We start from the raw sequence: 22436 nt of genomic DNA, 5'->3' as shown, positions 1-22436 counted from the left end.
GCTATGTATACCTAATAAACTGGCAACTGAGTGTAATCTAATGTGTTTTTGACACCCATCAGTCTTTAGGAATATTAACTTTTGCCAAAGTCACATCCTGCACAACTCACTTTTCACCACACATGGGATGTATTGTACTGGAGCACGTAGACGTTTTCATCATTTCTGATGATTCTTCTGTTCCATAAACTGACTGAGGATTTTTGTCAGAGATACAAATATGGCCTCCACCATGGCCTTGCTATGCAGATGACTTTAGGGCCTTATTTCTCAAGTCTCACAGAGTTGGATTGTTTACGATTATACACTTATTAATCACTATAGTTTGAAAGACAAAACTGAGTCAGAGTATTGTAGGTCTTGATATCTTGATATACTGAGGACATCAGGCAAGGAAATGGGACATAATCAAAGAATTTTAAGTTTTAAGGGCTACATAGGATGTACTGTATGAGGTTGTAGACCAGATTTATATAAAACAAAACACACTGACTGGCTTTCCTGGAACATGTTATTGTTGTAATATCCAACTCTATAATTATTTGACTTCTTAGAGAATTGAGTTCCCAGGTTTGCTTCTCTTGCTTAGTCAGTAAAATAACTCTGAAAGACACACAGGTGCATAAATATCAGGGCACAGGTTATTAGATACAGTTAAATTGACCATTAGTTCAGTCTTATTGCACATTTGGCAGGTGTGTTTAACATATCTAGGAAACAATAGTCCTATTACAACCAGGCCTGTACATGCACTTCTTATTATGGCACATTGTGTATTGCGAAAGGATGTTACATGTTATACAAATGCCATCCAAACCATATCATGATCTGATGATTGGCTGACAAGCTCCTGGATGAAGAAAATTCAACACCTGAGAAGAAGATCCCTCCTAAGATTAGAAAATGTAAGAAATGAAACTATGGAACACTATGACCTATGGTCATGAAGGCTGGGTCATGACCGAAAGAACGAGATCCAGGGTACAAGCGGCCGAAATGGGTTTCCTCAGGAGGGTGGCTGGCGTCTCCCTTAGAGATAGGGTGAGAGCTCAGTCAAGGAGCTCGGAGTAGAGCCGCTGCTCTTTGCGTCGAAAGGAGCCAGTTGATGAAGAAAAGGCACGTCCACCTGGGAGGAGGCCTCGGGGAAGACCCAGGACTAGGTGAGGGATTATATCTCCAACCTGGCCTGGGAACGCCTCGGGATCCCCAGTCGGAGCTGGTTAATGTTGCTCGGGAAAAAGTTTGGGGTCCCCTGCTGGAGCTGCTCCCCCCGCGACCCGACACCGGATAAGCGGACGAAGATGGATGGATGGAGAAATGAAACTAGAAATATTTGCAGCACACTGAAAAGACCCAGAGACGTCTTGACCATGACAGTTGAAGAGGAAACAGTGTGTGGAATGCTCGTCTCCCGTTGGCGGAAACCTTGCTGATACTCCCATCTGTTTCCTTGTTGGAGCAACAGGATTATGAGGTGAAGCTGGTAATTCCTCCTTCAGTAACAAGACCCACTTCCAGAGTGACAATGTGTGCAGGCTGACAGTCACGCCTCACAAAGAATGGCACTGTTGTTTCACAATGGTTTCAAGCCATTTGTGTGATGTTGAGAAAATCAGGACTAATCTATCCACAGGGTAGAAAACAGTCTGTTTTCTGTTGACTTAAACTTTGAAATACACTACATAGTCAAAGTTATGGGGACACCTGAACATTACGTGATTGAACATCTCACTCTTAAACCATGGGCATTAACATGTTGCTATAATAATCTACACTTTTCTGAGAAGGATTTTGGAGCCTGGCTGCAGGAATTTGCGCCCATTGAGGTCAGCCACTGATGTTGGGCGATAAGGCCTGGCTCACAGCCTGCTTCCTTATTCATCCCAAAGTGTTGAATGGGGGTAACGTTAGGGCTCTGTAAAGGCTAGACAAGTTCTTCCATATGGGATGAATGTCATAGTTCAAAACTATAAAAACAAACAAAAACTTTGTAGCTTGAAATCTTATAAAGGTTTTGTAAGATTGAAACTGAAGGCTTGCATAATGTTTTGATAGGCTGAGAAACATTTTGCATTTGAGTTTTCCTTCTTCACAACTGCAGCACCCTGTTTACAGTGATTTTCAGACTTTCAAAATGGGTATTAAGGTTTGAAACCTTGTAAAAGGTGATCTGAAAGCTGGTGCGCATACGTTGGAAAAAAATAAATTCAGAAACATTGACCGGAAATCTTTATTTGTGGATGTACATTTGCTCTCATATTGCAGACTGTTCTTACAGAACAGTTAACTCTGAAACAGTTGGAATACATTCGCTCTTGACCCATTGTTTGCTCTCTTGAGTGCAAAGTAGGAAAACTGAAATACAAAATATTTTTGCAGTGATTTTAATTAGAAAAATGTTTATTAGAAATGTATATAAATAAAGATTATTATTATTAATAATAGGATTTGATATTGAATGAGAGGATGAATCAAGACATCTACACTCCACTGGACATTGCCTGTCAGTCTTTACCCTACTACAACTTTTCAGAACAAAGTTACAAAGTGCTTAACAGCTAAATAAAGACAGAATCCAAAACAAAACTACTAATAAAAGAATAAAATAAAAAGGGATAAACTTAAAGTATATAAGATATCAAAACAATGGAATTGATAATTAGTTTTCTATCTAGATCTTGGAATCTGTAAAATGGGAGGCATCGGAGGATCTCAGGAAACACTAGGCTCATATGGAATTGAACAATAACTGATATACTCAGGGTTTAGTCCCATCCGGGGCTTAAAGGCATAATATGTAGTGAGTATCGAGTTTGCAAACACACATGGTTCAAAGTTGGCCCCTCCTCCCTGGCTCAACAGCCCAGGTAGAGAGAGAGCGCAGTGGTGGTGGTAGTGTCGTACAAAGCAGTGAATCAAAGGAATACAAAGTTATTTTCTGATTGTCTCGCAGCGCTTAGGTTCTAAAGCACAAATAAACACACCCACACCTCCGTGGGAAGGTGCAGCATTGTAGGATTAGTGTAGTGAATGGAGAGCTTCAGATTCTTCAATCCATTACATATACCTTTAAAAAAGGGATAATTCAAATCTTTAAATCGATTTGAAAACGCAAAATGTAGCCATGAAGCTAAAATTGGAAGTGTAGGTAGTCTTTTGTTAGAGTTAGTAAGGAGTCTAGCACCAGCATTTTGAAAGGTTGTGTTTGATTAAGCATGAGATGGGTGAGTTACAGTAGTCTAAACCAGTGGTTCTCAACCTGGGGATCCTGAACCCCAAAGGTGTCACAAGATCATTTCTGGGGGTGGTTGTGGATGAAAAAAAATTAAATGACATTAAAAACGAGGCTTTCCCGGCCAAACAGACAGCAGTTTATAGAGATTCATCATCATCAACATCACACTCCACGGTTTCTTGCTTTTGCTTCAGCTTAAGTTCAGCGCTGTGGAAAGGCCTGGATCCACCTCACGGAGATCAGCGATCAGAACAGAGCAGGCTTCAGCTCCCTTTCTTTCCACCGTGTCCATCACTTCTACTGCTTTTTCTGCTTTGGCTTTTGTTCTGGCTGACTGCATTTCAGCATCATTCATCACGTGAAGCTCAAGAAGTTTATCCAGAAGCTTGTCCAGAACAGGTTCAGACACTGTCAAGAAACTGTATTGGACTGGTGTGCAGCTTCTTGTCACTTGGGACGCCGTCCAATGCTGGGACCGTTCTCTGTGGAATTTCCCCTCTTGGACCTCAAAGATAACCAAGGGAAAATACTTTTACACAGAGATCTCTTAGAAATTTCAAAATTGTAAAATAACCTGAAATTAAAAGGTCATGTTTTTATCTGCTACAGCAACATATCTGCTCTCTAAGTCCCTGAATGTGCAGAAGAGCTACATACTGTATCTATTCTCTTCCGGTATATGGCTGAACTCTGACATCAGGTGGAGTGCTGCTGCAGGAGGGTGACGTCTTTACCTTTCAGTAACACTTGACGTTTCCAGATTACTTTCCTCTCCTGGTCCTGAACCATTAAAGTCACTTTCTCCGTGTTTGTAGTCAGGAAAACTTCAAACGTCGGATGCAAATTTGGTCCATACTTGGAGTGAAAGGGTGCAGACTGAAAACCAGTAGCAATAACTCATTTTCAAGCCAGTCGTAAACATTTTCATCTGGTAATTCCCCGATTGTGAATCTACATGCAGCCAAAATTGTATTATTGATGATTATGTTTATAAGAATTAAAAGTGACTTGACTCACATCAGGCTGTATCGTGAAGCTGTCCGGTTCACAGTGGACACTGTAACTTTGACCGAAGCCGAGGTAACATTTGGAAACGGCTGTGACATACTCCGCACCTCGTCGTTTCTTTTCAACCTTTAAGGAAATTTTTTATTAGTTTAGTTTATGCTCAGATAGTAAAGACAATTTTATGTATAGAGCATTTAAAAACAACAAATGTTGACCAACGTGCTTTGCAGATTGAGAATCACAGTCAATTAAAAACATAATGAGGACATTTACAAAAAACAGGAAGTATCACAAATGAAACTGGCAGACAGAAAAAAAAAAAAAAAAAAAAAAAAAAAAAGAGCCTACAAACTAAAGATTTACAGTTCAGATTGATTTACATTTTTACCACAACACGAGAAGCAAAGTGTGAATCACCTCTGTGGAAACTGCCAGATAGCTTTACCTCATCTAGAAGGACATTGTTGGGCAGCAGCAACACATCGAGTACTTGATGCCCTGCGTACAGGGGTCGGAGGAACAGCAGAACTTGGCCCTCTATTGGCAGGGTCATGTTCAGAAACCTTTTAACGAAATCCCAGACCAGGCCAAAGGCAGCGAGGTGAGGGACCTTTACGACAGCATGAGTTACTGTAATCTCCAGCGGCTTCAAGATGCTCATTCCGTCATCGGTGATGTGGACGACAGACAACAGGCCGTCAACAAGCAGCGCTGGAAAAGCAAAGAGCTGAAGTTGAACCTTTACATTACTGCTAAAACAGTAGCATCTCTACCTAAACCATTTCTTACCACTTATCAACACTGGAGCCTCCCAATGATGTACCAATTTGCCTCTATCCTTTACCTATTATTTTTAAATTTATTATTATTTTTCTGTCCCACATGTGGTGTGTCTGGATGTGTGCATTTAGTGATAAGCTCCATTATAATTTTATATACAATACCGTTTGTATTCTCCTGCCACGAGAGCTTGATTACAGTCAGATGTCTGAGAGCACTACTCTATGTCTGAATGGTCTTTGGTGCTTTTAGGTTGGAGAAAGTCCTCTTTACAAATGGATGTTATTGAGTGAAGGGTTTGTTTTGTACATGGAGAACCAAGCGATGTACAATGGTTTAACCAGACTGGCAACTGAAAGGGCAAAAAGACAAAGATAGCTCTGAGCAACAGTTAAATGAAAACTGCAAGCCATTGGTTAAAGAAACTGGAAGCTTACCATCAAAATGTGTGCAGACTTAAATAGAAACAGGTTCCTGTTTCGGTGTGCATAAAGTGCACAATAATGCAGCCTATGACAAGTTGGAATTAAGCTCTTCTTCAAACTACAATAGAAATAGAAGGTTAGTCTAGGGTTCGCACTATTGGGACATCAGCTGTGACATACTGTGGACTGAAAAATCTGTTTAAACCTCTTCAATCTAACCTCTGAGTAGACTGCAGAGGACCCAAAGAAAAACCGACTCAACTTGATATTTAGAGCACAGCTGTGTTTCAATAATAATTTGCCTTTCTGGCATTTATCACTTAGCCTTTCTGGACTGGAAAACAAATTCAAAACCCAAGGTCCAACAGTATTTTCCCATCCCGCAACACTGTGGGGACATCAACTAAATGGAAGTTTGAATCATTTCTTTCAAAAACTAAATTTCAAATGTAAATAATACATGTTGTGTCTGATTTATGTATTTATCTCTGTTCAAAGAGTTATTATTGAAGGAAAGAAGAACATCAATATGACAGCTATGTATGTTTTTCAATGCTACAGATTAATATAACATAAACTAATTTATGTTTTGACGCTGTATACAGCTATGTCTTTACCATCCTTTGTTTCACAGTGTGGGAGGTGGAGCTGAAGGACAGCAGCATCCTCCGAACACTTGATGTTGAACAGCGGCCCTGCAGCCTTCTTGCCAGCTGGTTGGAGGAGGCTCTGATCCCATTGGACAGTCCTGTACAGCAGCTCCGCCTCCTGAGCCATAACAAACACCAGTCTAGTCAAACTACACTGGAACACACCTGGACCAGGACACCTGAACCTGTAGGACACCGAAGGGACAAATGAATATAACAAGCATATATTGAAGCCGTGCACCTGATAGCCATTGCTAACTCCGCCCATACAGTTGACAAATTCATGCAACGCTTCAGAGGAAAAGGCCGTCTCACCGTGCGTTCGTGGGCATCGGAAAAACATTCTTCCCAGTGAAAACGTCATCATTCACGTCACTTTCATGTGGGGATCAGAGGTGGGAAACTGGGGCTAGATTTTGCTAACAGAGTTTCCCAGTTGGTGACGCGTTGTTGACAATTCACGTACCGAAACATGGCTGACGATCGTTCAAATGGCCCAACAGTTGTTATGCCAAACGCCAATATAAAAGAAGAACACGCATCCCGACCATAGACCGTAAAGAAGCACATGAACGCTGGCAGTCGGAAAAAACAACGTAATCACGGGGGCGGTCCTGATATTCCCAGGTGGCATGAACGGACCATCTTCCCTCTAAAAACACATTTCAATATAAAAGGGAAACGAGAGGGACCCAAATCTCCGGACCCCTTCGTTGCCATATTCCATCCATCCACCAGATGCCCTCGGACATTCCCCCCTTTCCCCATCACCTCACTGCCCCGGCCATCTTCACACCTGTTGTCACTTCCCTCATCTGCTCTGCCGTCGCCGCCCTCCTCCTCACCTGCATCTCATTTCCTCGTCAGCCACCCTCAGGTCATCATAGCTGCAATGTTGCCTCTTCGGGTTTTGCGTTTAACCCACCTGAACCAGTACGGGAAACCCAAGTTTCTCCTGATTGTGTGGCCAGCACCTTGCGTGGTAGCTCGCTGCCATTAGTGTGTGAATGAATGAGAGGCAAAATATATAAAGGCTATATAAATGCAGCCATGGTGTCTGCATGCCGCCACCAGTTCATCATCTGGTGTCGAGCTGGCTGCAAAGCCTTTAAAGCATCCACCTCCATGTCTGACCCGTTTGTTCAGTTTGTTGAACTGCCTGCATTAACAGCTGCTGCAGCCATCAGCCTCTCACTATTTGTTTTGTTTGAAGAAGAACAACATGTATTGTGTTCATTGACCGCTGATGGTTAACGGACACGGGCAGAATGAGGCTCTTCAATGAGTTGAAGGGAAATAAAGAGAAATTAGTGTGCATGGTGTGTGCACAGTTTAATGAATCAGATTATTTTATATGGACTTTACACAGTTTTATAAATAAGGTCCATACTGCTGTGACTGCTGGGTGCGTTCTGATTATTCAACCTATAGTGTTCAGCTTTGACTAGCTCGCCACAGACAACAGACCCTTCACACAACTTGACAGACCATGAAAGACGTTGGAATAGTGTTTTGTCATATTATAGGATTACCTGTATGAACATTCAGTTGTGTGTTCAGGTGAGAAGGATAATGGAGCCTGGAATTAACGAAAGGAACAAAGTGAGTTATTTTAATAGAAGTCAAGTTAAAAATTAAATGAAAACAAACCACAACTACTCGCCCTCTGCTCACTTGGTACAAATTCCTTACATTTTGTCAGTGGTGAAATCTCAATAAATATACTTCACGCTGTACAACTGCTCCTCTCACCTTTCTGTAATCCTCAGGCAGTATGGTTTTCACATCCAGTTTGACACTGGAGTCATCTGATGGAGAGAAGTGAAGGAGAAAGAACAATGAACACATGAATCAGGGTCAGAAACATTAGCAGGCAAAATTCTTAAATATTTTCAGCTCGAACAAAAATGGAATTGACAAATATTTTTGTTATAAATGGAGGACGTACTCATTTTAAAGTAAAATAGTTTGATGAATGGGGAAATTTTTTTTTTCAATACTCACTTTTTTTGTGTTTCTCAGCTGAACTTGTCATCTGTCTAATTATCTTGCCATTGATCCTGTAGAGATGAACACAATCCCAAAGGTTATAGCTCAAGTTTAAAATAATTGTTTGTTCTTTGAGTAAGCCAGCTTCAGAGTCCTGACATGAGCCAACTGATCTAATGCTTTGTATTGCATCACATCTTTTCTGCAAAAACTACAACTGACTGCAGCCAACGTTCTGAGCCTGATTAGAGGAAGTAACTAGTCCGTCTAGATCCAAAACCATAGGAAAACAAACTTTTTCACTCGCTGTAAAATCCCACTTGTCGGTTTAAAAGTGGCAACCGACTGTAAAATGTTGCTTGGCTTTGCATTGTCAGTTTGCATTTTATGGTTTGTGGAAGAATGAAAGAAACGAAACATAAGATGAAAGAAAAGGAGAAACTGCACTCAATGGGTAAAATCACCGATTTGTTGTGCTGAAGGTAGAAATGGAGGGATACCCTACTGTTAGAAACACATTAGGCCGGCTGCACACTGGCTGCGTGGCGTGAGTGTGTCAGCTGCGTGGCGTGTCCGTTTTTATTTTGGCTCCCATGTTAACAGGTTAGAGCTTGCACACTGTCTGTGTGACATGCATGTCTCAGGCGCAGCTTGAGGCCTAGGTCTCCAGGTTTTTACATACAGTAAATGTAATTTAAAAAAAATAAAAAATAATTATCGATTTTCAAATAGCCTATTGCACCTGTCAATGCTGAACGAAATATTCTGTAGCATATTTTGCCGTCAATAGCCTACTGCTGACGTTGTCTTTGCTGTAATCAAGTATGTATGTATGTATGTATGTATGTATGTATGTATGTAGTCAGTGAAATGCGTTAACGGCATTAACGCAAACCCATTTTAACGGCGTCAATTTTTTTATCGTGAGATTAACGTTTGGACACTCGGGTGAAGAGAGGGGCAGAGCTGTCAACCGATCACCATCTGGTGGTGAGTTGGGTCAGGGGGTGGGGGAAGACTCTGTACAGACCTGGTAAGCCCAAACGTGTAGTGCGGGTAAATTGGGAGCGTCTGGAGGAGGCCCCTGTCCAACAGACTTTCAACTCACACCTCCGGCGGAGCTTTTCGTGCATCCCTGTGGAGGCTGGGGGCATTGAACCCGAGTGGACAATGTTCAAAGTTTCCATTGCTGAAGCTGCGGCGAGGAGCTGTGGTCTTAGGGTCTTAGGTGCCTCAAGGGGCGGTAACCCACGAACACCGTGGTGGACACCGGTGGTCAGGGAAGCCGTCCGACTGAAGAAGGAGTCTTTCCGGGATATGTTATCCCGGAGGACTCGGAGGCAGTTGCAGGGTACCGAAGGGCCCGAAGGGCTGCAGCCTCTGCCATGAAAGAGGCAAAGCAGCGGGTGTGGGAGAAGTTTGGAGAAGACATGGAGAAGGACTTTCGGTCGGCACCAAAGTGCTTCTGGAAAACTGTTCGCCACCTCAGGAGGGGAAGGGGAACCATCCAAGCTGTGTACAGTAAGGATGGGACACTGTTGACCTCAACTGAGGAGGTAATAGGGCGGTGGAAGGAGCACTTTGAGGAACTCCTGAATCCGACTAATACGCCCTCTATGTTAGAGGCAGAGCTGGAGGATAATGGGGGATTGTCGTCGATTTCCCAGGCGGAAGTCACTGATGTAGTCAAACAACTACACAGTGGCAAAGCTTCGGGGATTGATGAGATCCGTCCAGAAATGCTCAAGGCTCTGGGTGTGGAGGGGCTGTCCTGGTTGACACGCCTCTTCAACATTGCGTGGAAGTCTGGGACGGTGCCAAAGGAGTGGCAGACTGGGGTGGTGGTTCCCCTTTTTAAAAAGGGGGACCAGAGGGTGTGTGCCAATTCTAGGGGTATCACACTTCTCAGCCTCCCTGGTAAAGTCTACTCCAAGGTGCTGGAAAGGAGGGTTCGGCCGATAGTCGAACCTTGGGTTGAGGAGGAACAATGCGGATTCCGTCCTGGTCGTGGAACAACGGACCAGCTCTTCACTCTCGCAAGGATCCTGGAGGGAGCCTGGGAGTATGCCCAACCGGTCTACATGTGTTTTGTGGATTTGGAGAAGGCGTATGACCGGGTCCCCGGGAGATACTGTGGGAGGTGCTGCGGGAGTATGGGGTGAGGGGGTCTACTCAGGGCCATCCAATCTCTGTATGACCAAAGCGAGAGCTGTGTCCGGGTTCTCGTAGTAAGTCGGACTCGTTTCAGGTGAGGGTTGGCCTCCGCCAGGGCTGCGCTTTGTCACCAATCCTGTTTGTAATATTTATGGACAGGATATCGAGGCGTAGTCGGGGTGGGGAGGGGTTGCAGTTTTGTGGGCTGGGGATCTCATCGCTGCTCTTTGCAGATGATGTGGTCCTGATGGCATCATCGGCCTGCGACCTTCAGCACTCACTGGATCGGTTCGCAACCGAGTGTGAAGCGGTTGGGATGAGGATCAGCACCTCCAAATCTGAGGCCATGGTTCTCAGCAGGAAACCGATGGAATGCCTTCTCCAGGTAGGGAATGAGTCCTTACCCCAAGTGAAGGAGTTCAAGTACCTTGGGGTTTTGTTCGCGAGTGAGGGACAATGGAGCGGGAGATTGGTCGGAGAATCGGGCGCAGCGGGTGCGGTATTGCATTCAATCTATCGCACCGTTAGAAGAAAAGAGAGCTTAGCCAGAAGGCAAAGCTCTCGATCTACCGGTCAGTTTTTAGTTCCTACCCTCACCTATGGTCATGAAGGCTGGGTCATGACCGAAAGAACGAGATCCAGGGTACAAGCGGCTGAAATGAGTTTCCTCAGGAGGGTGGCTGGCGTCTCCCTTAGAGATAGGGTGAGAAGCTCAGTCATCCGTGAGGAGCTCGGAGTAGAGCCGCTGCTCCTTTGCGTTGAAAGGAGCCAGTTGAGGTGGTTCGGGCATCTGGTAAGGATGCCCCCTGGGCGCCTCCCTAGGGAGGTGTTCCAGGCACGTCCAGCTGGGAGGAGGCCTCGGGGAAGACCCAGGACTAGGTGGAGGGATTATATCTCCAACCTGGCCTGGGAACGCCGAGGATCCCCAGTCGGAGCTGGTTAATGTTGCTCGGGAAAGGGAAGTTTGGGGTCCCCTGCTGGAGCTGCTCCCCCCGCGACCCGACACCGGATAAGCGGACGAAGATGGATGGATGGATGGTGAGATTAACGTTCTTTTTGGCCCAGCAAACTTTGTAGTTTACACCGGATCTAGCTAGACTGGAAACAAAACAACATGCACGCTGCACACACTTGTTTGCACTTGCTTGCAAGCCGGCCAAAGAGTAGGACATACCAGTCGCCGTTTTGAATGGGGTCCGAGGTCCGGTGCTAATATAGCACCGGTGCCTTAACGACAGTTATCTACCGGACCAAATAGCAACGTGGATTTCGGTGCCTTATTTAGGTGCCACTTAGATGCCTGCGCTTCTTTCCTGATGCTCCGAAAATGGACGTTAGAGGGAACTGAAACATTGCCGCACAGGAGGCCAGTCAACACTACACTTAGCAGTAGGTAACTTTAGCCTACAGTTAGCTAGCAGCTGGATTAAACACGGTTAAAATGTTTACAGCTAAACGGTGTAAAGTGTCTGTATTTCACTGGAGAGGACTCCAACACCCTTTTCCCATCCAGTGGTTGTTTTCACCGTTTGGGGTCCTTTTTTTTTTTTTTTTTTTTTTTTTTTTTTTTTTTTTTTAGATCCTTTCACTCACTCACACACGTGTACAGACAAGGCTAGCAGCAGCGCTGCGTCAGACACATTTCTGGTGTGCAAAGACAAAAAAAGCCACGCAGCCGCCACGCAACAGAAACGCCACAAGTGTGCAGCCGGCCTTAATTGCCATGTGTTTATTAAAATACAACTGAACCAGCATGGACTGAGTTGGACCCCCTCACTGACCTCAGAGTTTCCAGTCTACAGCGTGGACTCTCCACAAGAGCAGACAGCAGCTTCAACCCAGAATCCTGCAGCCTGTTGAGACTCAGCTCCAGCTCTCTCAGACTGGAGGGGTTGGACCTCAGAGCTGAGGCCAAAGAAGCACAGCTGATCTCTGACAAACTGCAGTGCCACAATCTGAATAGAAAAAAATTAAATAAAAATCAATGAAATGGATTTATTATTCGATCAGATGTGTTCAGGTTTTAAATGTGTAGCTTGACATTACTATGTCCTTAGTTAATTTATCAATTAACTTGTCCATAAAATTAGTAGAGGGACTTTGCCATTGTGGATCATCATTACATCAGACTAACCTGACTCCACCAGATGGATTGCTTCGCATTTGCTCGGCATATCCATCTGGGAACTTTCCGTTGGAGAACTTTTGGGAACGGGCGAAAATCCTGGTTAGCTGATTGGATAAACCATCTGTCTATCACCACCTTTGTTAGACGGGCCAAATCAAACAATCAGATCAAACTCTTGCCGAAACCAGTCGGGAGAAGAGCAAAAACAATTTCCTCAGAGAAAAGCCTCCAGTGGCGTTTTTTTTTCCCTCTTTTTTCAATGAAGGAATAATTTCTAATTCGGATAAAATATGCGCGATAGCTACGCTCATCTCATCCGTGGAAGCTGCCATGTTGTTTAGACTAACAGAAACTTCGTTGCGTCACACCTAAACCCGCCTCAAAACCAACGCTGATTGGTCGGTCATTTGGCGAACGGCTCCAAATTTTCTCTACCTCAAGATGCCAGACTGATCTGAGAGTAGAAAACTGGAGCTCGCGAGATCAGGACGGTCTCACGAGGATAACATCAGACTCCTATTTTATTATTTAAGAAAACACATTGAAATGGATGGAAACCAAAGAAATATTTCTACTTCAGAAAGTTAACTTCATCACATTAAAACAAACAGTTCAGATGATCGTCTGTATGCAGACTTACATTGTGTTCAAATATTAAAGATAAGATCTCAATACTAACAAAAGAGTCAGTGAACTGACCTCAGAGTGTCCAGTCTACATTGTTGATTCTTTAGAAAATCACACAGCAGCTTTACTCCCGCGTCCTCCAGCTTGTTGTTCTCCAGGTCCAGCTCTCTCAGATGGGAGGCATTGGACTTCAGAGCCGAGGCCAGAGAACTACAGCTAATCTTTGACAAATTGCACCTCCTCAATCTGAATAAAGAATAAATGATTTAACTTTAGAAAACAATTTTCCTGCTTTACAATCTTACAATGTTTGAGTATCTGTTCAAAGCAGAAGAAGGTTTCGAAGGTTGAAGTTTAAAAAAGGGAAAATCCAAACACCTGAACCCAACAGAATGCAGGTTAAAAACTGTAAAATAAAAAAAATAAGAGAAAAAGAGGTCTCCGTAATATAAATTGAACACTGTCGTAAAATCCTATCAGTGTTTAGATTCTTCTGATGTCCTGATGTTTAATCAGAAATGGAGGAACAAATTATCCTAGCAGTCTTTGGGCTTCCAGAGCTCGGTAGTACCTCATTGTTTGTACAAAGCCTGGAAGCTGCAGTACGAACACACAATTATAGTCTAGCTAGCGGTCTCGATTTACCCTATGGGTGGGAATCACGATACAATATTACTGCGTTTTTAAACATATTGTGATATATTGCAATTCATTACCTTTTTACCAACTTCAAATTATGTCCCCAAAGCAAAACTTTGTCAACATCCGTTTTGTCTAAAAAAATAAATATCTCTGGTTTGTTCATCTCACTTCAATTTTCCCTCTAGTAGACTGAAAAAGCAATTGATCTTATTATTTTAGTACCAAAAGGTTAAATTCTCATGTGCAATTTATATATTAAAAAGATCCATACTTTGTGTCTGTGTATCAATACAGCATTGATTTCCCCCCACTCCTAATTTACCCTGCAGAGATCTAAGGAGCAGTTACCCATAGTCCTCATAAATCCACCGGAGTTTGAAATGACAACACAAAAGGAAGGGGAAGGTGAAGGACATCCGGCGGAATTTCCGGCGGCACCGGAGCAATCCCGAAGTGAAACATCGTTGATATAGTGTAGTGTCACCACAACTTTCACAAACTATAATCTCAACCCCGAAGTAAAAAATGATGTCTGACCTCAGAGTCTCCAGTCTACAGTGTATACTCTCCAGAAAACCACACAGCAGCTTCACTCCAGAATCCTGTAGCTTGTTGTTGCTCAGCTCCAGCTCTCTCAAACTGGAGGGGTTGGTCTTCAGAGCTAGGGCCAGAGAAGCACAGCTGATCTCTGACAAACTGCAGCCCATCATTCTGGATAAAGAATGATGTAGATAGAAATGCATTTATAGTCCGATCAGATCTCTTCAGTGTAGTGTGTAGCTCAACATTACTATGCCCTAATCAATATGCTTTTTCCTAACTAGTAACTTTGTCATTCTGTTATTGTGGACCACCATAATGTCAGCAATGGTGTAGATACAAATAAATTAATGATCCAAGCTCAAACTGTTTGCAGCCTGTTTTATCTGCTATCATCAGCTCTCAAACAACGTTTATTACTGTCAGCCTCATCAGTACGGATATCATGTTCACTGACTGATGGGACCACAATGTAAGTATGTGAACACTAAAAAACTCAATTTCCTTTCTCAACTTTTCGTTACTTTATAAATTGTTTAGCCATCCTGAAAGACAGAACATGTTGCAGGAAGTTATATTTCTTTGTGCTCAGGCAAACCCAGAAAATGTATGAACCAAGTATGTGAAACTAAGTCAAGGATTTGAAATGGACCTTAGTGTCTCCAGTTTACAGTTGGGACTCTCCAGACCAGCACACAGAAGCGTTACTCCTGATTGCTTTAGGATGTTGTCAGTCAGGTCCAGCTCCCTCAGATGGGAGGGGTTGGACTTCAGAGCAGAGGCCACAACTTCACAGTTAGTATCTGTGATTCCACAGCCAGAAAATCTGTTATGATACAAATTACAAAATATGTAACTATAAAAGAGGACACTTTATATTTAATTCATGCACTGGATGACAAAACAGTTCAACATATCTGGTTTTGGTTAACATTGGCTCTCCATGTCAGTGGTTCAGCTGAGCTTCTATATTTGTTTCACATGAAACAATAATGATGTATTTTTTACACCTGCAGACTTGTAATTTTTTTTTCTTGAATCTTAAAAGATGAAGAGAGAGAGTAGTAATGTCCACAGTCGGTCAGTGTGATCTGATCCCATGTCAGTCTCCACAAAGTTAACATGAGGTCATGTTGACTGGAAAACCATGTTTACAGCTCAGTGAACAGTTACAGTTGGAAAGAGGATCTCTCTTTGTCGGCTACCTGCTCCAATAAAGTTTTTATTATTTATTTCAACATAATATCATCAGAAAGAGGTAAGTGTATCAGCATCTTTTTTTTTTTTTATTCTATATTTCTGTGTCCTTAGTTTAGCCAGGAAGGGCCCATTGAGATATTCTTCATCCAGGGAGTCCTGCTCTTAAGCATAGTGGTAAAAAATAATAAAGGACTATGTGTATGTCTGATTATTAAAAGAAACCGTGCTGAAAGTACTCATGTAATGACAAGATGCTAATGACAACTTAACTGATAACTGTAAAATGTTGCATTTGAAACAGCTTTATGACAAAATACAACGGACATATTTTGCAAAAAAACGGAAGGAAGACAATTTAAAGTATAATACGAATTTTAAAGTTTTTAGTGGAAGAAGTTAAATAATCTACACCAATTTAAAAATTTATTATATATGGACTTACACAGCCTTTCTGCAGTTTGTCACAGCTGGAATCAGTCTCTCTCGTCCCCAAAGTGTTGTGGTGTACTGGTGCAGGTTCAACTCATCCAGAACCTCCTCCGACAGCTGCAGCATGTAGACCAGAGCTGAGCAGTGGATCTCAGAGAGTTTCTTCTGTGATCTGCTCTTTGACTTCAGGAACTCCAGGATCTCTTGATGTAACGAGTGGTCGTTCATCTCCATCAGACATTGGAAGATGTTGATGTTTTTGTTAGGAGGCATCTCATCACTTTTCATCTCCTTTAGGTTGTTGATGGCTTTCTGGATGGTTTCTGGACTGCTTTCTGTCTGACCCAGCAGGCCTCCTAAGGATCTCCGGTTGGACTCCAGACAGAGGCCGTGGAGAAAGCGGGCAAACATGTCCATGTGGCCATTTTCAACTTCGAGGCATTTCTTCATTGCTCTTATCAGGAAGTCATTCAGGGATGGGTAATCATGATCATTGCCATCACTGTTGTCATTGTCCCAGTCTTTTCCCAGAAAGTTCTTCAGTACCTCCGTGTTCCTGTTGGTATAACAGTAGAATATGTAGATTGCGGCCAGAAACTCCTGAACGCTCAGATGAACGAAGCAGTAGGCGGTTTTGTTGAAGACCACATGCTCTTTTTTGAGAAACGTTGTACAAACTCTTGAGTACAGAGAGGACTCTGCCAAATCAAGACCACACCGTTCCACTTCTTCTTGGTAGAACATGGGGTTTCTTTTCTCCAGCTGTTCAAACGCCAGCCTCCCCAGCTTCAAAATAACTTCCCAGTCCGCCTCCGTCAGCTCATGTGGGCTTGTCTCCTGTTCTTCATCATTCTTCCGCTTTGTCTGAACCAGCACAAAGTGAGAGTACATGTCAGTCATGGTCGTGGGCGGCACTTCTTTGTGGTCTTTGGTAAACAACTCTTCCAGAACTGTAGCAGTGATCCAGCAGAAGACTGGGATCAGACACATGATGTTGAGTTTCCTGGATGCCTTGACATGTGAGATGACTCTACTGGCCATCTCTTCATCAGTGACTTTCCTCCTGAAGTACTCGTCCTTCTTGGCCTCAACGAAGCCTCGTACTTCTGTTACCCTGTCAATACATGCAGGAGGGATCTGACCTGCTGTTTCAGGTCTGGAAGTTATCCAGATGAGAGCCGTGGGAAGCAGATTCCCCTGGATGATGTTAGTCAACAGCACGTTGATTGAGGACATCTGTGTGACATCAGAAACAACCTCATTGTTCTGGAAATCCAGTAAGAATTTGCTTTCATCCAGGCCGTCAAAGATGAACATAATTTGACAGGTGCTAAGCTTGTCTGGTTCAATCTGTTCTAATGTGGGATGGAAAAGCTGGATCAGCGTGAGAAGACTGTACTCCTCATCTTTGATCAAGTTCAGCTCCCTGAATGGAAGCGGAATCATCAGACTGACATTTTGGTTTTCCAAGCCCTCTGCCCAATCCAGAGTGAACTTCTGCACCGCAAAGGACTTTCCAACGCCAGAGATGCCGTTCGTCAGGACGACTCGGATGCTTGGCGGTAGGTCACGTTCGGAATTAAATACGTCGCGGAACATGATTGGAGTGTCTTGGATGGTCTTCATCTTGGAAGCTGTCTCAAGCTGCCTTACATCATGTTGGGTATTAATGTCGTCACTATGTCCCTCGGTGATGTAGAGCGTAGTGTAGATCCTGTTGAGGGTTTCACTTCTCGTTTTATCAGTTCCTTCAGTCACACATTTGCATCTCCTCTTCAGACTGATCTCATGTTCGTCTAAAACCTCCTGCAGACTGCCATCTGCTAAAACAAAATGTTTCACCAAAGAAGAACATTTAGAGAATCTGGGGATTATTTTTATGACCAAAATTACAAACAAAACAACAAAAGCCTCTTTTTTATTTCATGAGGTTTATAAAAATCTTAAAAGGGGTGATAGAATGCAAAACTGATTTCACAACGGGTAAATAGGACATACATAGAAGCTCAAAGTCCCATTGACACCCCTTTACTATGAAAATCTCATATTTTGAAACTGCCGCTGAAAAACGGGCGAATCTCAACAAAGCTGGAAGTTGACAACCTCCCAAAAACCGGAACCTTTGTCAGCCCATGGGTGTATTAAGAGAACGGTCACATTTACATAGGCTACACAACTGACCTGAGATCAGGTAGTCTTCTGAATCTAGGTCGCGCAGATCTCTGCTATTCCATTACAAAATTCACTTCTGAAACTTTTGTAAAGCTCAAATATGGGCCACTTTACGAAAATGGATGGCTAATTGCAAATTTTGTCCGACTTTGTGTCGGAGTTCAGCGCCGGTGCTGCCTGTGTTGCTGCCTCGCCGCCCAGCCTGCCTTCCTTCACAGACCCCGGCCTGCTATGAGGTACTTGGAGCTCCGTCACGACTGGCAGCCCACAGCACTCCATACCCGTGCAAAGTCACCGTCTCTTGGGCTAATAGACAACTAAACGCTGGTGCTCTGACAGAGCTCCAGGGCCTGCAACTCCCCTCTTCCTGCTAGCCAAATTCCCAGTGTATGTGAGTGAGAGCGCGGTCAGCGAGCTTGTTACACCAGCAATCTCTTACCACAGGTTTCAGTTAATCTTTTAATGTGTGTAATTATAATGTGTTGAGTTATTTAAACAAAACGATTGGGGAAATAAACGCCGCTTGTCCGCGAGTCTCATTGAGAGAGCCTGCAGGCCGGGCGGCGAGGCAGCAACACAGGCAAAACAAGTCTCAGAAGTGAGTTTAATAACGTAATAGCCCGATAAACAATGTATAACTTTGCAGTGTCTGAAATATGAGACCTGCTGTCGAGTCTCCCATGTGTTTCTATGTAGTTTGCTCAAACCAATCAGCATGTAGCTCATTCTGAATATTCATCAGCATACCATATTTGGAAGAAAAGCTCTTGTTCCAAATAGAGCCATATTCACAGGGTAGTTAAGGGCATAATAAAATAGCATTTGGGCAATTTTTAGCCCAACCAATGTTACATACCCCATTAGGAGACCTCAAGGAACAGTGTAAAATACCCTATATAATCATTTTATCACCCCTTTAAAAAAGGGAAAATTAGGTTGTTTTTTTCAACCCGGACCGTATTTCACCATGCATTTGTGTCTAAGTGACTAATGGGAACAAAAACCTTTGAAATTGGTCCAGTATTGAGCGAGAACGTAAGACACAAATGCATAAGAAAATAGGGTTTAGGTAATAGAATACAGAAATTTCCCTTTATTGACTGTGCTGAAAAACACAACAAGGAGAATCCGGTTTTCAGACATAATGCCATCAGCAGACAGAAGTACAGTCTTACTTTGTACAGTGCCGTTTGTTTGGGATCTTCTTCCACACTGGGGACAGGTGGATTCTGCTGATGAAGCAGACTGGTCCCAGTATGTGATGCACTGTCTGCCGAACCAGTGTCGACAGCTGGTAGAGACTGGATCCTTCAGGACATCCTGACACAGAGCACAGCAGGACAGCAGCTCCTCCACAGAACCATGAGTCCTCTTCTTTTCTCTATGGAAAAACAAACACATTCTTTCTCAGCTCAAAAGTTGCCTGCAGCTCTTTCCCTACATATACACTACAGTTTGGAATCAGCTGCTCATATTGATCCTCTTCTTTCCTTCAATAATAAACTATTTGAACAAAGATAAACACTATAACTAATGAAATTATTCAAACGTCCATGTACCTATACAGTGTTACTGATGGACCTTGGATATGTTTTCCAGTCCAGAAAAAGCTAAGGGACCCTGCACCATTATTGATCCACAATGGTGCACTAAATATTGCGTTAGTCAGTTTTCTTTGGGCCCTCTGCCGACTACCCAGTGGTTAGATTGAAGAGGTTAAAACTGTGATTTGACAGTTACACTATGTTCAGCTGATATTTCAACAGTGCCTAATCTGGACTACAACCTTCTATTTCTTTAGGAGTTTGAAGAGCTTTTGCTAAAGCAAACGCTGCCTGTTAACTCCAACTCTCCACTTAGGCGTGCCACAAGCATGCTGTGATGTCTCATCAACCAGGAAATGAAAAAAGGAAGAAGAATACGTCGCCTTGGACTCTAGGCCGCCGATGTTTTATTTTATTTAGGTATTTTTTGACATACAGTACAACAGACTAAACAATGAATCGGAAAATAAACAGCAGCTTAAGCAATAATGAGAGTAATCTTTATTTGCTAGGAACACTCACCTTGCCTCAGCCAGTCTGTTTTCCTCCCAGTGCTCTCTATCGAGTGTAAAATGGAGTCTGGCAGTCTGACTTCATATTTTCACTAGTTTGCTCCTCCTCCCTTCGGATCATAATCAGCTCTATTGGCCAGGTGTGGGAATACTGAGAGGAAGTTAAACAGTTTCAAGAATACTTTAGAGGACAACAGAAAACAGACACAGCCAAAAACAAGGAAAACAAAGCTGAACAAATGTAGGTAAAATGAACATTTAACCATAATGTTCATACAAGTAGGTTCAAAAATTGCGTTGTCTAGCAGCTCCGAAACTCTGAAACAGACGATCTTGCAGGGACATGTTTGCTCTCTGAGTGCTGCAGTGGTGAAAAAGGAAAACTCAAAGGATTATTTTTTTTTCAGCCTTTTAAAAACAGTATGCAAGTATGGAAGAAAATAATGACCATAAATATTTGGATTTTATAGGCAAGTGAATACTAAATCCAACCACTGAATACTTGATGTTAAAATGGAAACACCGGTGCATTGATAACACTGAAATGTTTTATTTTTCAGACAGCAGTTGAAAGCAACATTCCCCGCTCCACAAGAGGGAGCCAGAGTTTAAAAACAAAAACGTACGATATTACGAATAACCCTATGGCCACGCCAAGACCCGCCCTTCAATAGCATTTATTGGCCAGGCGTCCATGACCCGAGGTGAAATGCCTAAACCCAACCAATCGAGCTGCTTCGTAGGGCGGGTCTTGGCGTGGCCATAGTGGGATCCGTAATGTCGCGGGTCGAACGCATGGATGTGTAACAAGCGAGAAAAACAGCAGTGAGAGAAACAAATCAAGATGTTGAGGAGCAGGAAGAAGAGGGAGAGCCAGAGGAGTCGGTGGAGGTTGGAGAGAGGGCATGTGATGAAAGTAAGGGCTCTGACACAAAGAGGGAAATTCCAGAGGGTGAGGAGGATGAAGAAGAGGGTGAGGAGGAAGAAAACTACAGGGACAGAGAGAGGAACAGCCAGAGTGGATTTATGTGGATCAAGTACTGCACCATGAGGTTTGTGATAAAGAAGGTTCTTACTATTTTCAAAGCAGTGCAATTACAATTTCATTGTAGGCCTACTGTGTGTCCTTAAAATGGTGCTTTCTGCTGTAAATAATTTTTTGTGTCAATATGGCTCTAATTTTTTAAGTAAATAATTGGCCTACATTTTGAAATGAGTAAATAAATATTGTAGTTGTGCCTTATGTTTACTGTACATCTTTCTACAGATATCAGCAAGTCCAAGAATGATGTACCAGTACAGCCCAACTTGAATATATTCCCAACCATTTTGATCAGGGACAGAAGACGGAGCTTCAGGCCAAACTGCTATAATCTTCATCCATGGCTTGAGTATTCTGTCATGATGGACTCTACATATTGCTATGCATGTAGACATTTTTCATTTTTTATGGCCCTACCTCTCTTGCACCTGCACTCACGCTTGTACAAAATAAATGTTTATATGATTTTAAAGTAAAATAAAGTTTATACTCTTTAAATATGATTTGTTGCCATTTTTTAATGTGCCCCTCTGGTTAAACACTGGCCCCTCCTTGCCCCCCCCAGTAAAATTTGTCTAGAACCACCACTGGATGTGTTATAACAAAGATTATCTATGAACTCTGATCTAAAACGTCTTTCTTTTTTTATAAGCAGAGACTATTTAGAACCAGTAATTATTATTAGTAATAATAAAGAATCTTTGATTATAAACTGGCCAAACGCAAGTATTTTTTCCCAGGATGGTAAAGGCATATCCCGCCCTACTCTGCATTTGATTGGCTGTGTCTGACTCACTGACATTACCCTAACCCCAGCCCTCCACTTGTCTAAACCTAACCAGACTTCGTTATGGAGAATCTGTGACCTAACCAACCCAACCAATGAAGGCAACGAGTACTAGCCTCAGAGGGAGAGTTTAGGGTTAGAGTTAATGAGAACATTTTCATTTTTCATGAATGGGATCAATTTGGGTGTTCATAAGGAGCAAGCTTACCTCCCCTTTCTCTGCTTTGCCTGCCCAGAGAATTTGGCCTGCCCATTAGAAAGAGAGACATCATGGCTTTCAAACGAGCAAAGTGGCTGTTGGTCAAGGCCACCCCCCCCCACCCCCCCTCCCCCTTTTCTCCTCCTCAATAGCTACAGACACAGAAATGGCACATAGCCTACCAAAGAATTTCTAATATAGCCGTAGACCGGTTTTGCACATACTAAGGAAAGCTCATCGTTGGACTGGCTCTAGTGGCTGTAATTCTGAACCAAGGCTGAATTTCGGGAAAGAGACTTCAGATACAGTATTAGGGGACCACTGAGGTCTATATAAAAGCATCCAAAGAGCACCATGTCATGGGACCTTTAAT

The 22436-nt window shown here is 43.0% G+C and overlaps 1 protein-coding gene and 1 long non-coding RNA gene across 5 annotated transcripts; one reads left to right on the top strand and one right to left on the bottom strand.

The window, feature by feature from the left end:
- Positions 1 to 2212: 2212 nt before the first annotated feature.
- LOC114553559 (NLR family CARD domain-containing protein 3) lies at positions 2213 to 20406 on the bottom strand. Of its 4 annotated transcripts, XM_028574766.1 has the most exons (16): positions 20313 to 20406; positions 20046 to 20186; positions 19155 to 19360; positions 15821 to 17630; positions 14831 to 15004; positions 14176 to 14349; positions 13069 to 13242; positions 12023 to 12196; positions 8103 to 8158; positions 7851 to 7906; positions 7631 to 7677; positions 6066 to 6283; positions 4689 to 4954; positions 4253 to 4369; positions 3970 to 4111; positions 2213 to 3740 (listed from the first exon to the last, which is right to left on the bottom strand). In XM_028574766.1, exons 4-16 carry the CDS (start codon positions 17431 to 17433, stop codon positions 3637 to 3639), a joined length of 3315 nt encoding a protein of 1104 aa, XP_028430567.1. In that variant the 5' UTR covers positions 17434 to 17630; positions 19155 to 19360; positions 20046 to 20186; positions 20313 to 20406; the 3' UTR covers positions 2213 to 3636. The 4 variants fall into 4 exon arrangements, with proteins under 4 accessions (XP_028430567.1, XP_028430568.1, XP_028430569.1 ...); XM_028574767.1 differs by having other exon boundaries at positions 15821 to 17627; positions 20046 to 20376; XM_028574768.1 differs by having other exon boundaries at positions 3652 to 3740; positions 3893 to 4111; positions 20046 to 20380.
- A 329-nt stretch (positions 20407 to 20735) lies between these two features.
- LOC114553558 (uncharacterized) lies at positions 20736 to 21575 on the top strand. The gene is made up of 2 exons (XR_003692345.1): positions 20736 to 21087; positions 21303 to 21575. It is a non-coding gene; the product is annotated as an uncharacterized LOC114553558 (long non-coding RNA).
- Positions 21576 to 22436: the final 861 nt, after the last annotated feature.

The sequence above is a fragment of the Perca flavescens genome, chromosome 4 (assembly GCF_004354835.1).
Source record: "Perca flavescens isolate YP-PL-M2 chromosome 4, PFLA_1.0, whole genome shotgun sequence".
NCBI classification, from domain to species: Eukaryota; Metazoa; Chordata; class Actinopteri; order Perciformes; family Percidae; genus Perca; species Perca flavescens.
This window is presented reverse-complemented; position numbering and strand designations above follow the sequence as displayed.

Excerpts from the sequence above, each read along its gene's own strand:
- LOC114553559 (XM_028574766.1), bottom strand. The coding sequence starts at position 17,433 with ATGAAGACCATCCAAGACACTCCAATCATGTTCCGCGACGTATTTAAT. Across the intron at positions 8,159-12,022 it reads TGTAGACTGGAAACTCTGAG|GATCAATGGCAAGATAATTA; the intron begins GTCAGTGAGGGG and ends TCATCTCTACAG. Across the intron at positions 4,112-4,252 it reads GCTTCACGATACAGCCTGAT|TCTGCACCCTTTCACTCCAA; the intron begins GTGAGTCAAGTC and ends ACTGGTTTTCAG.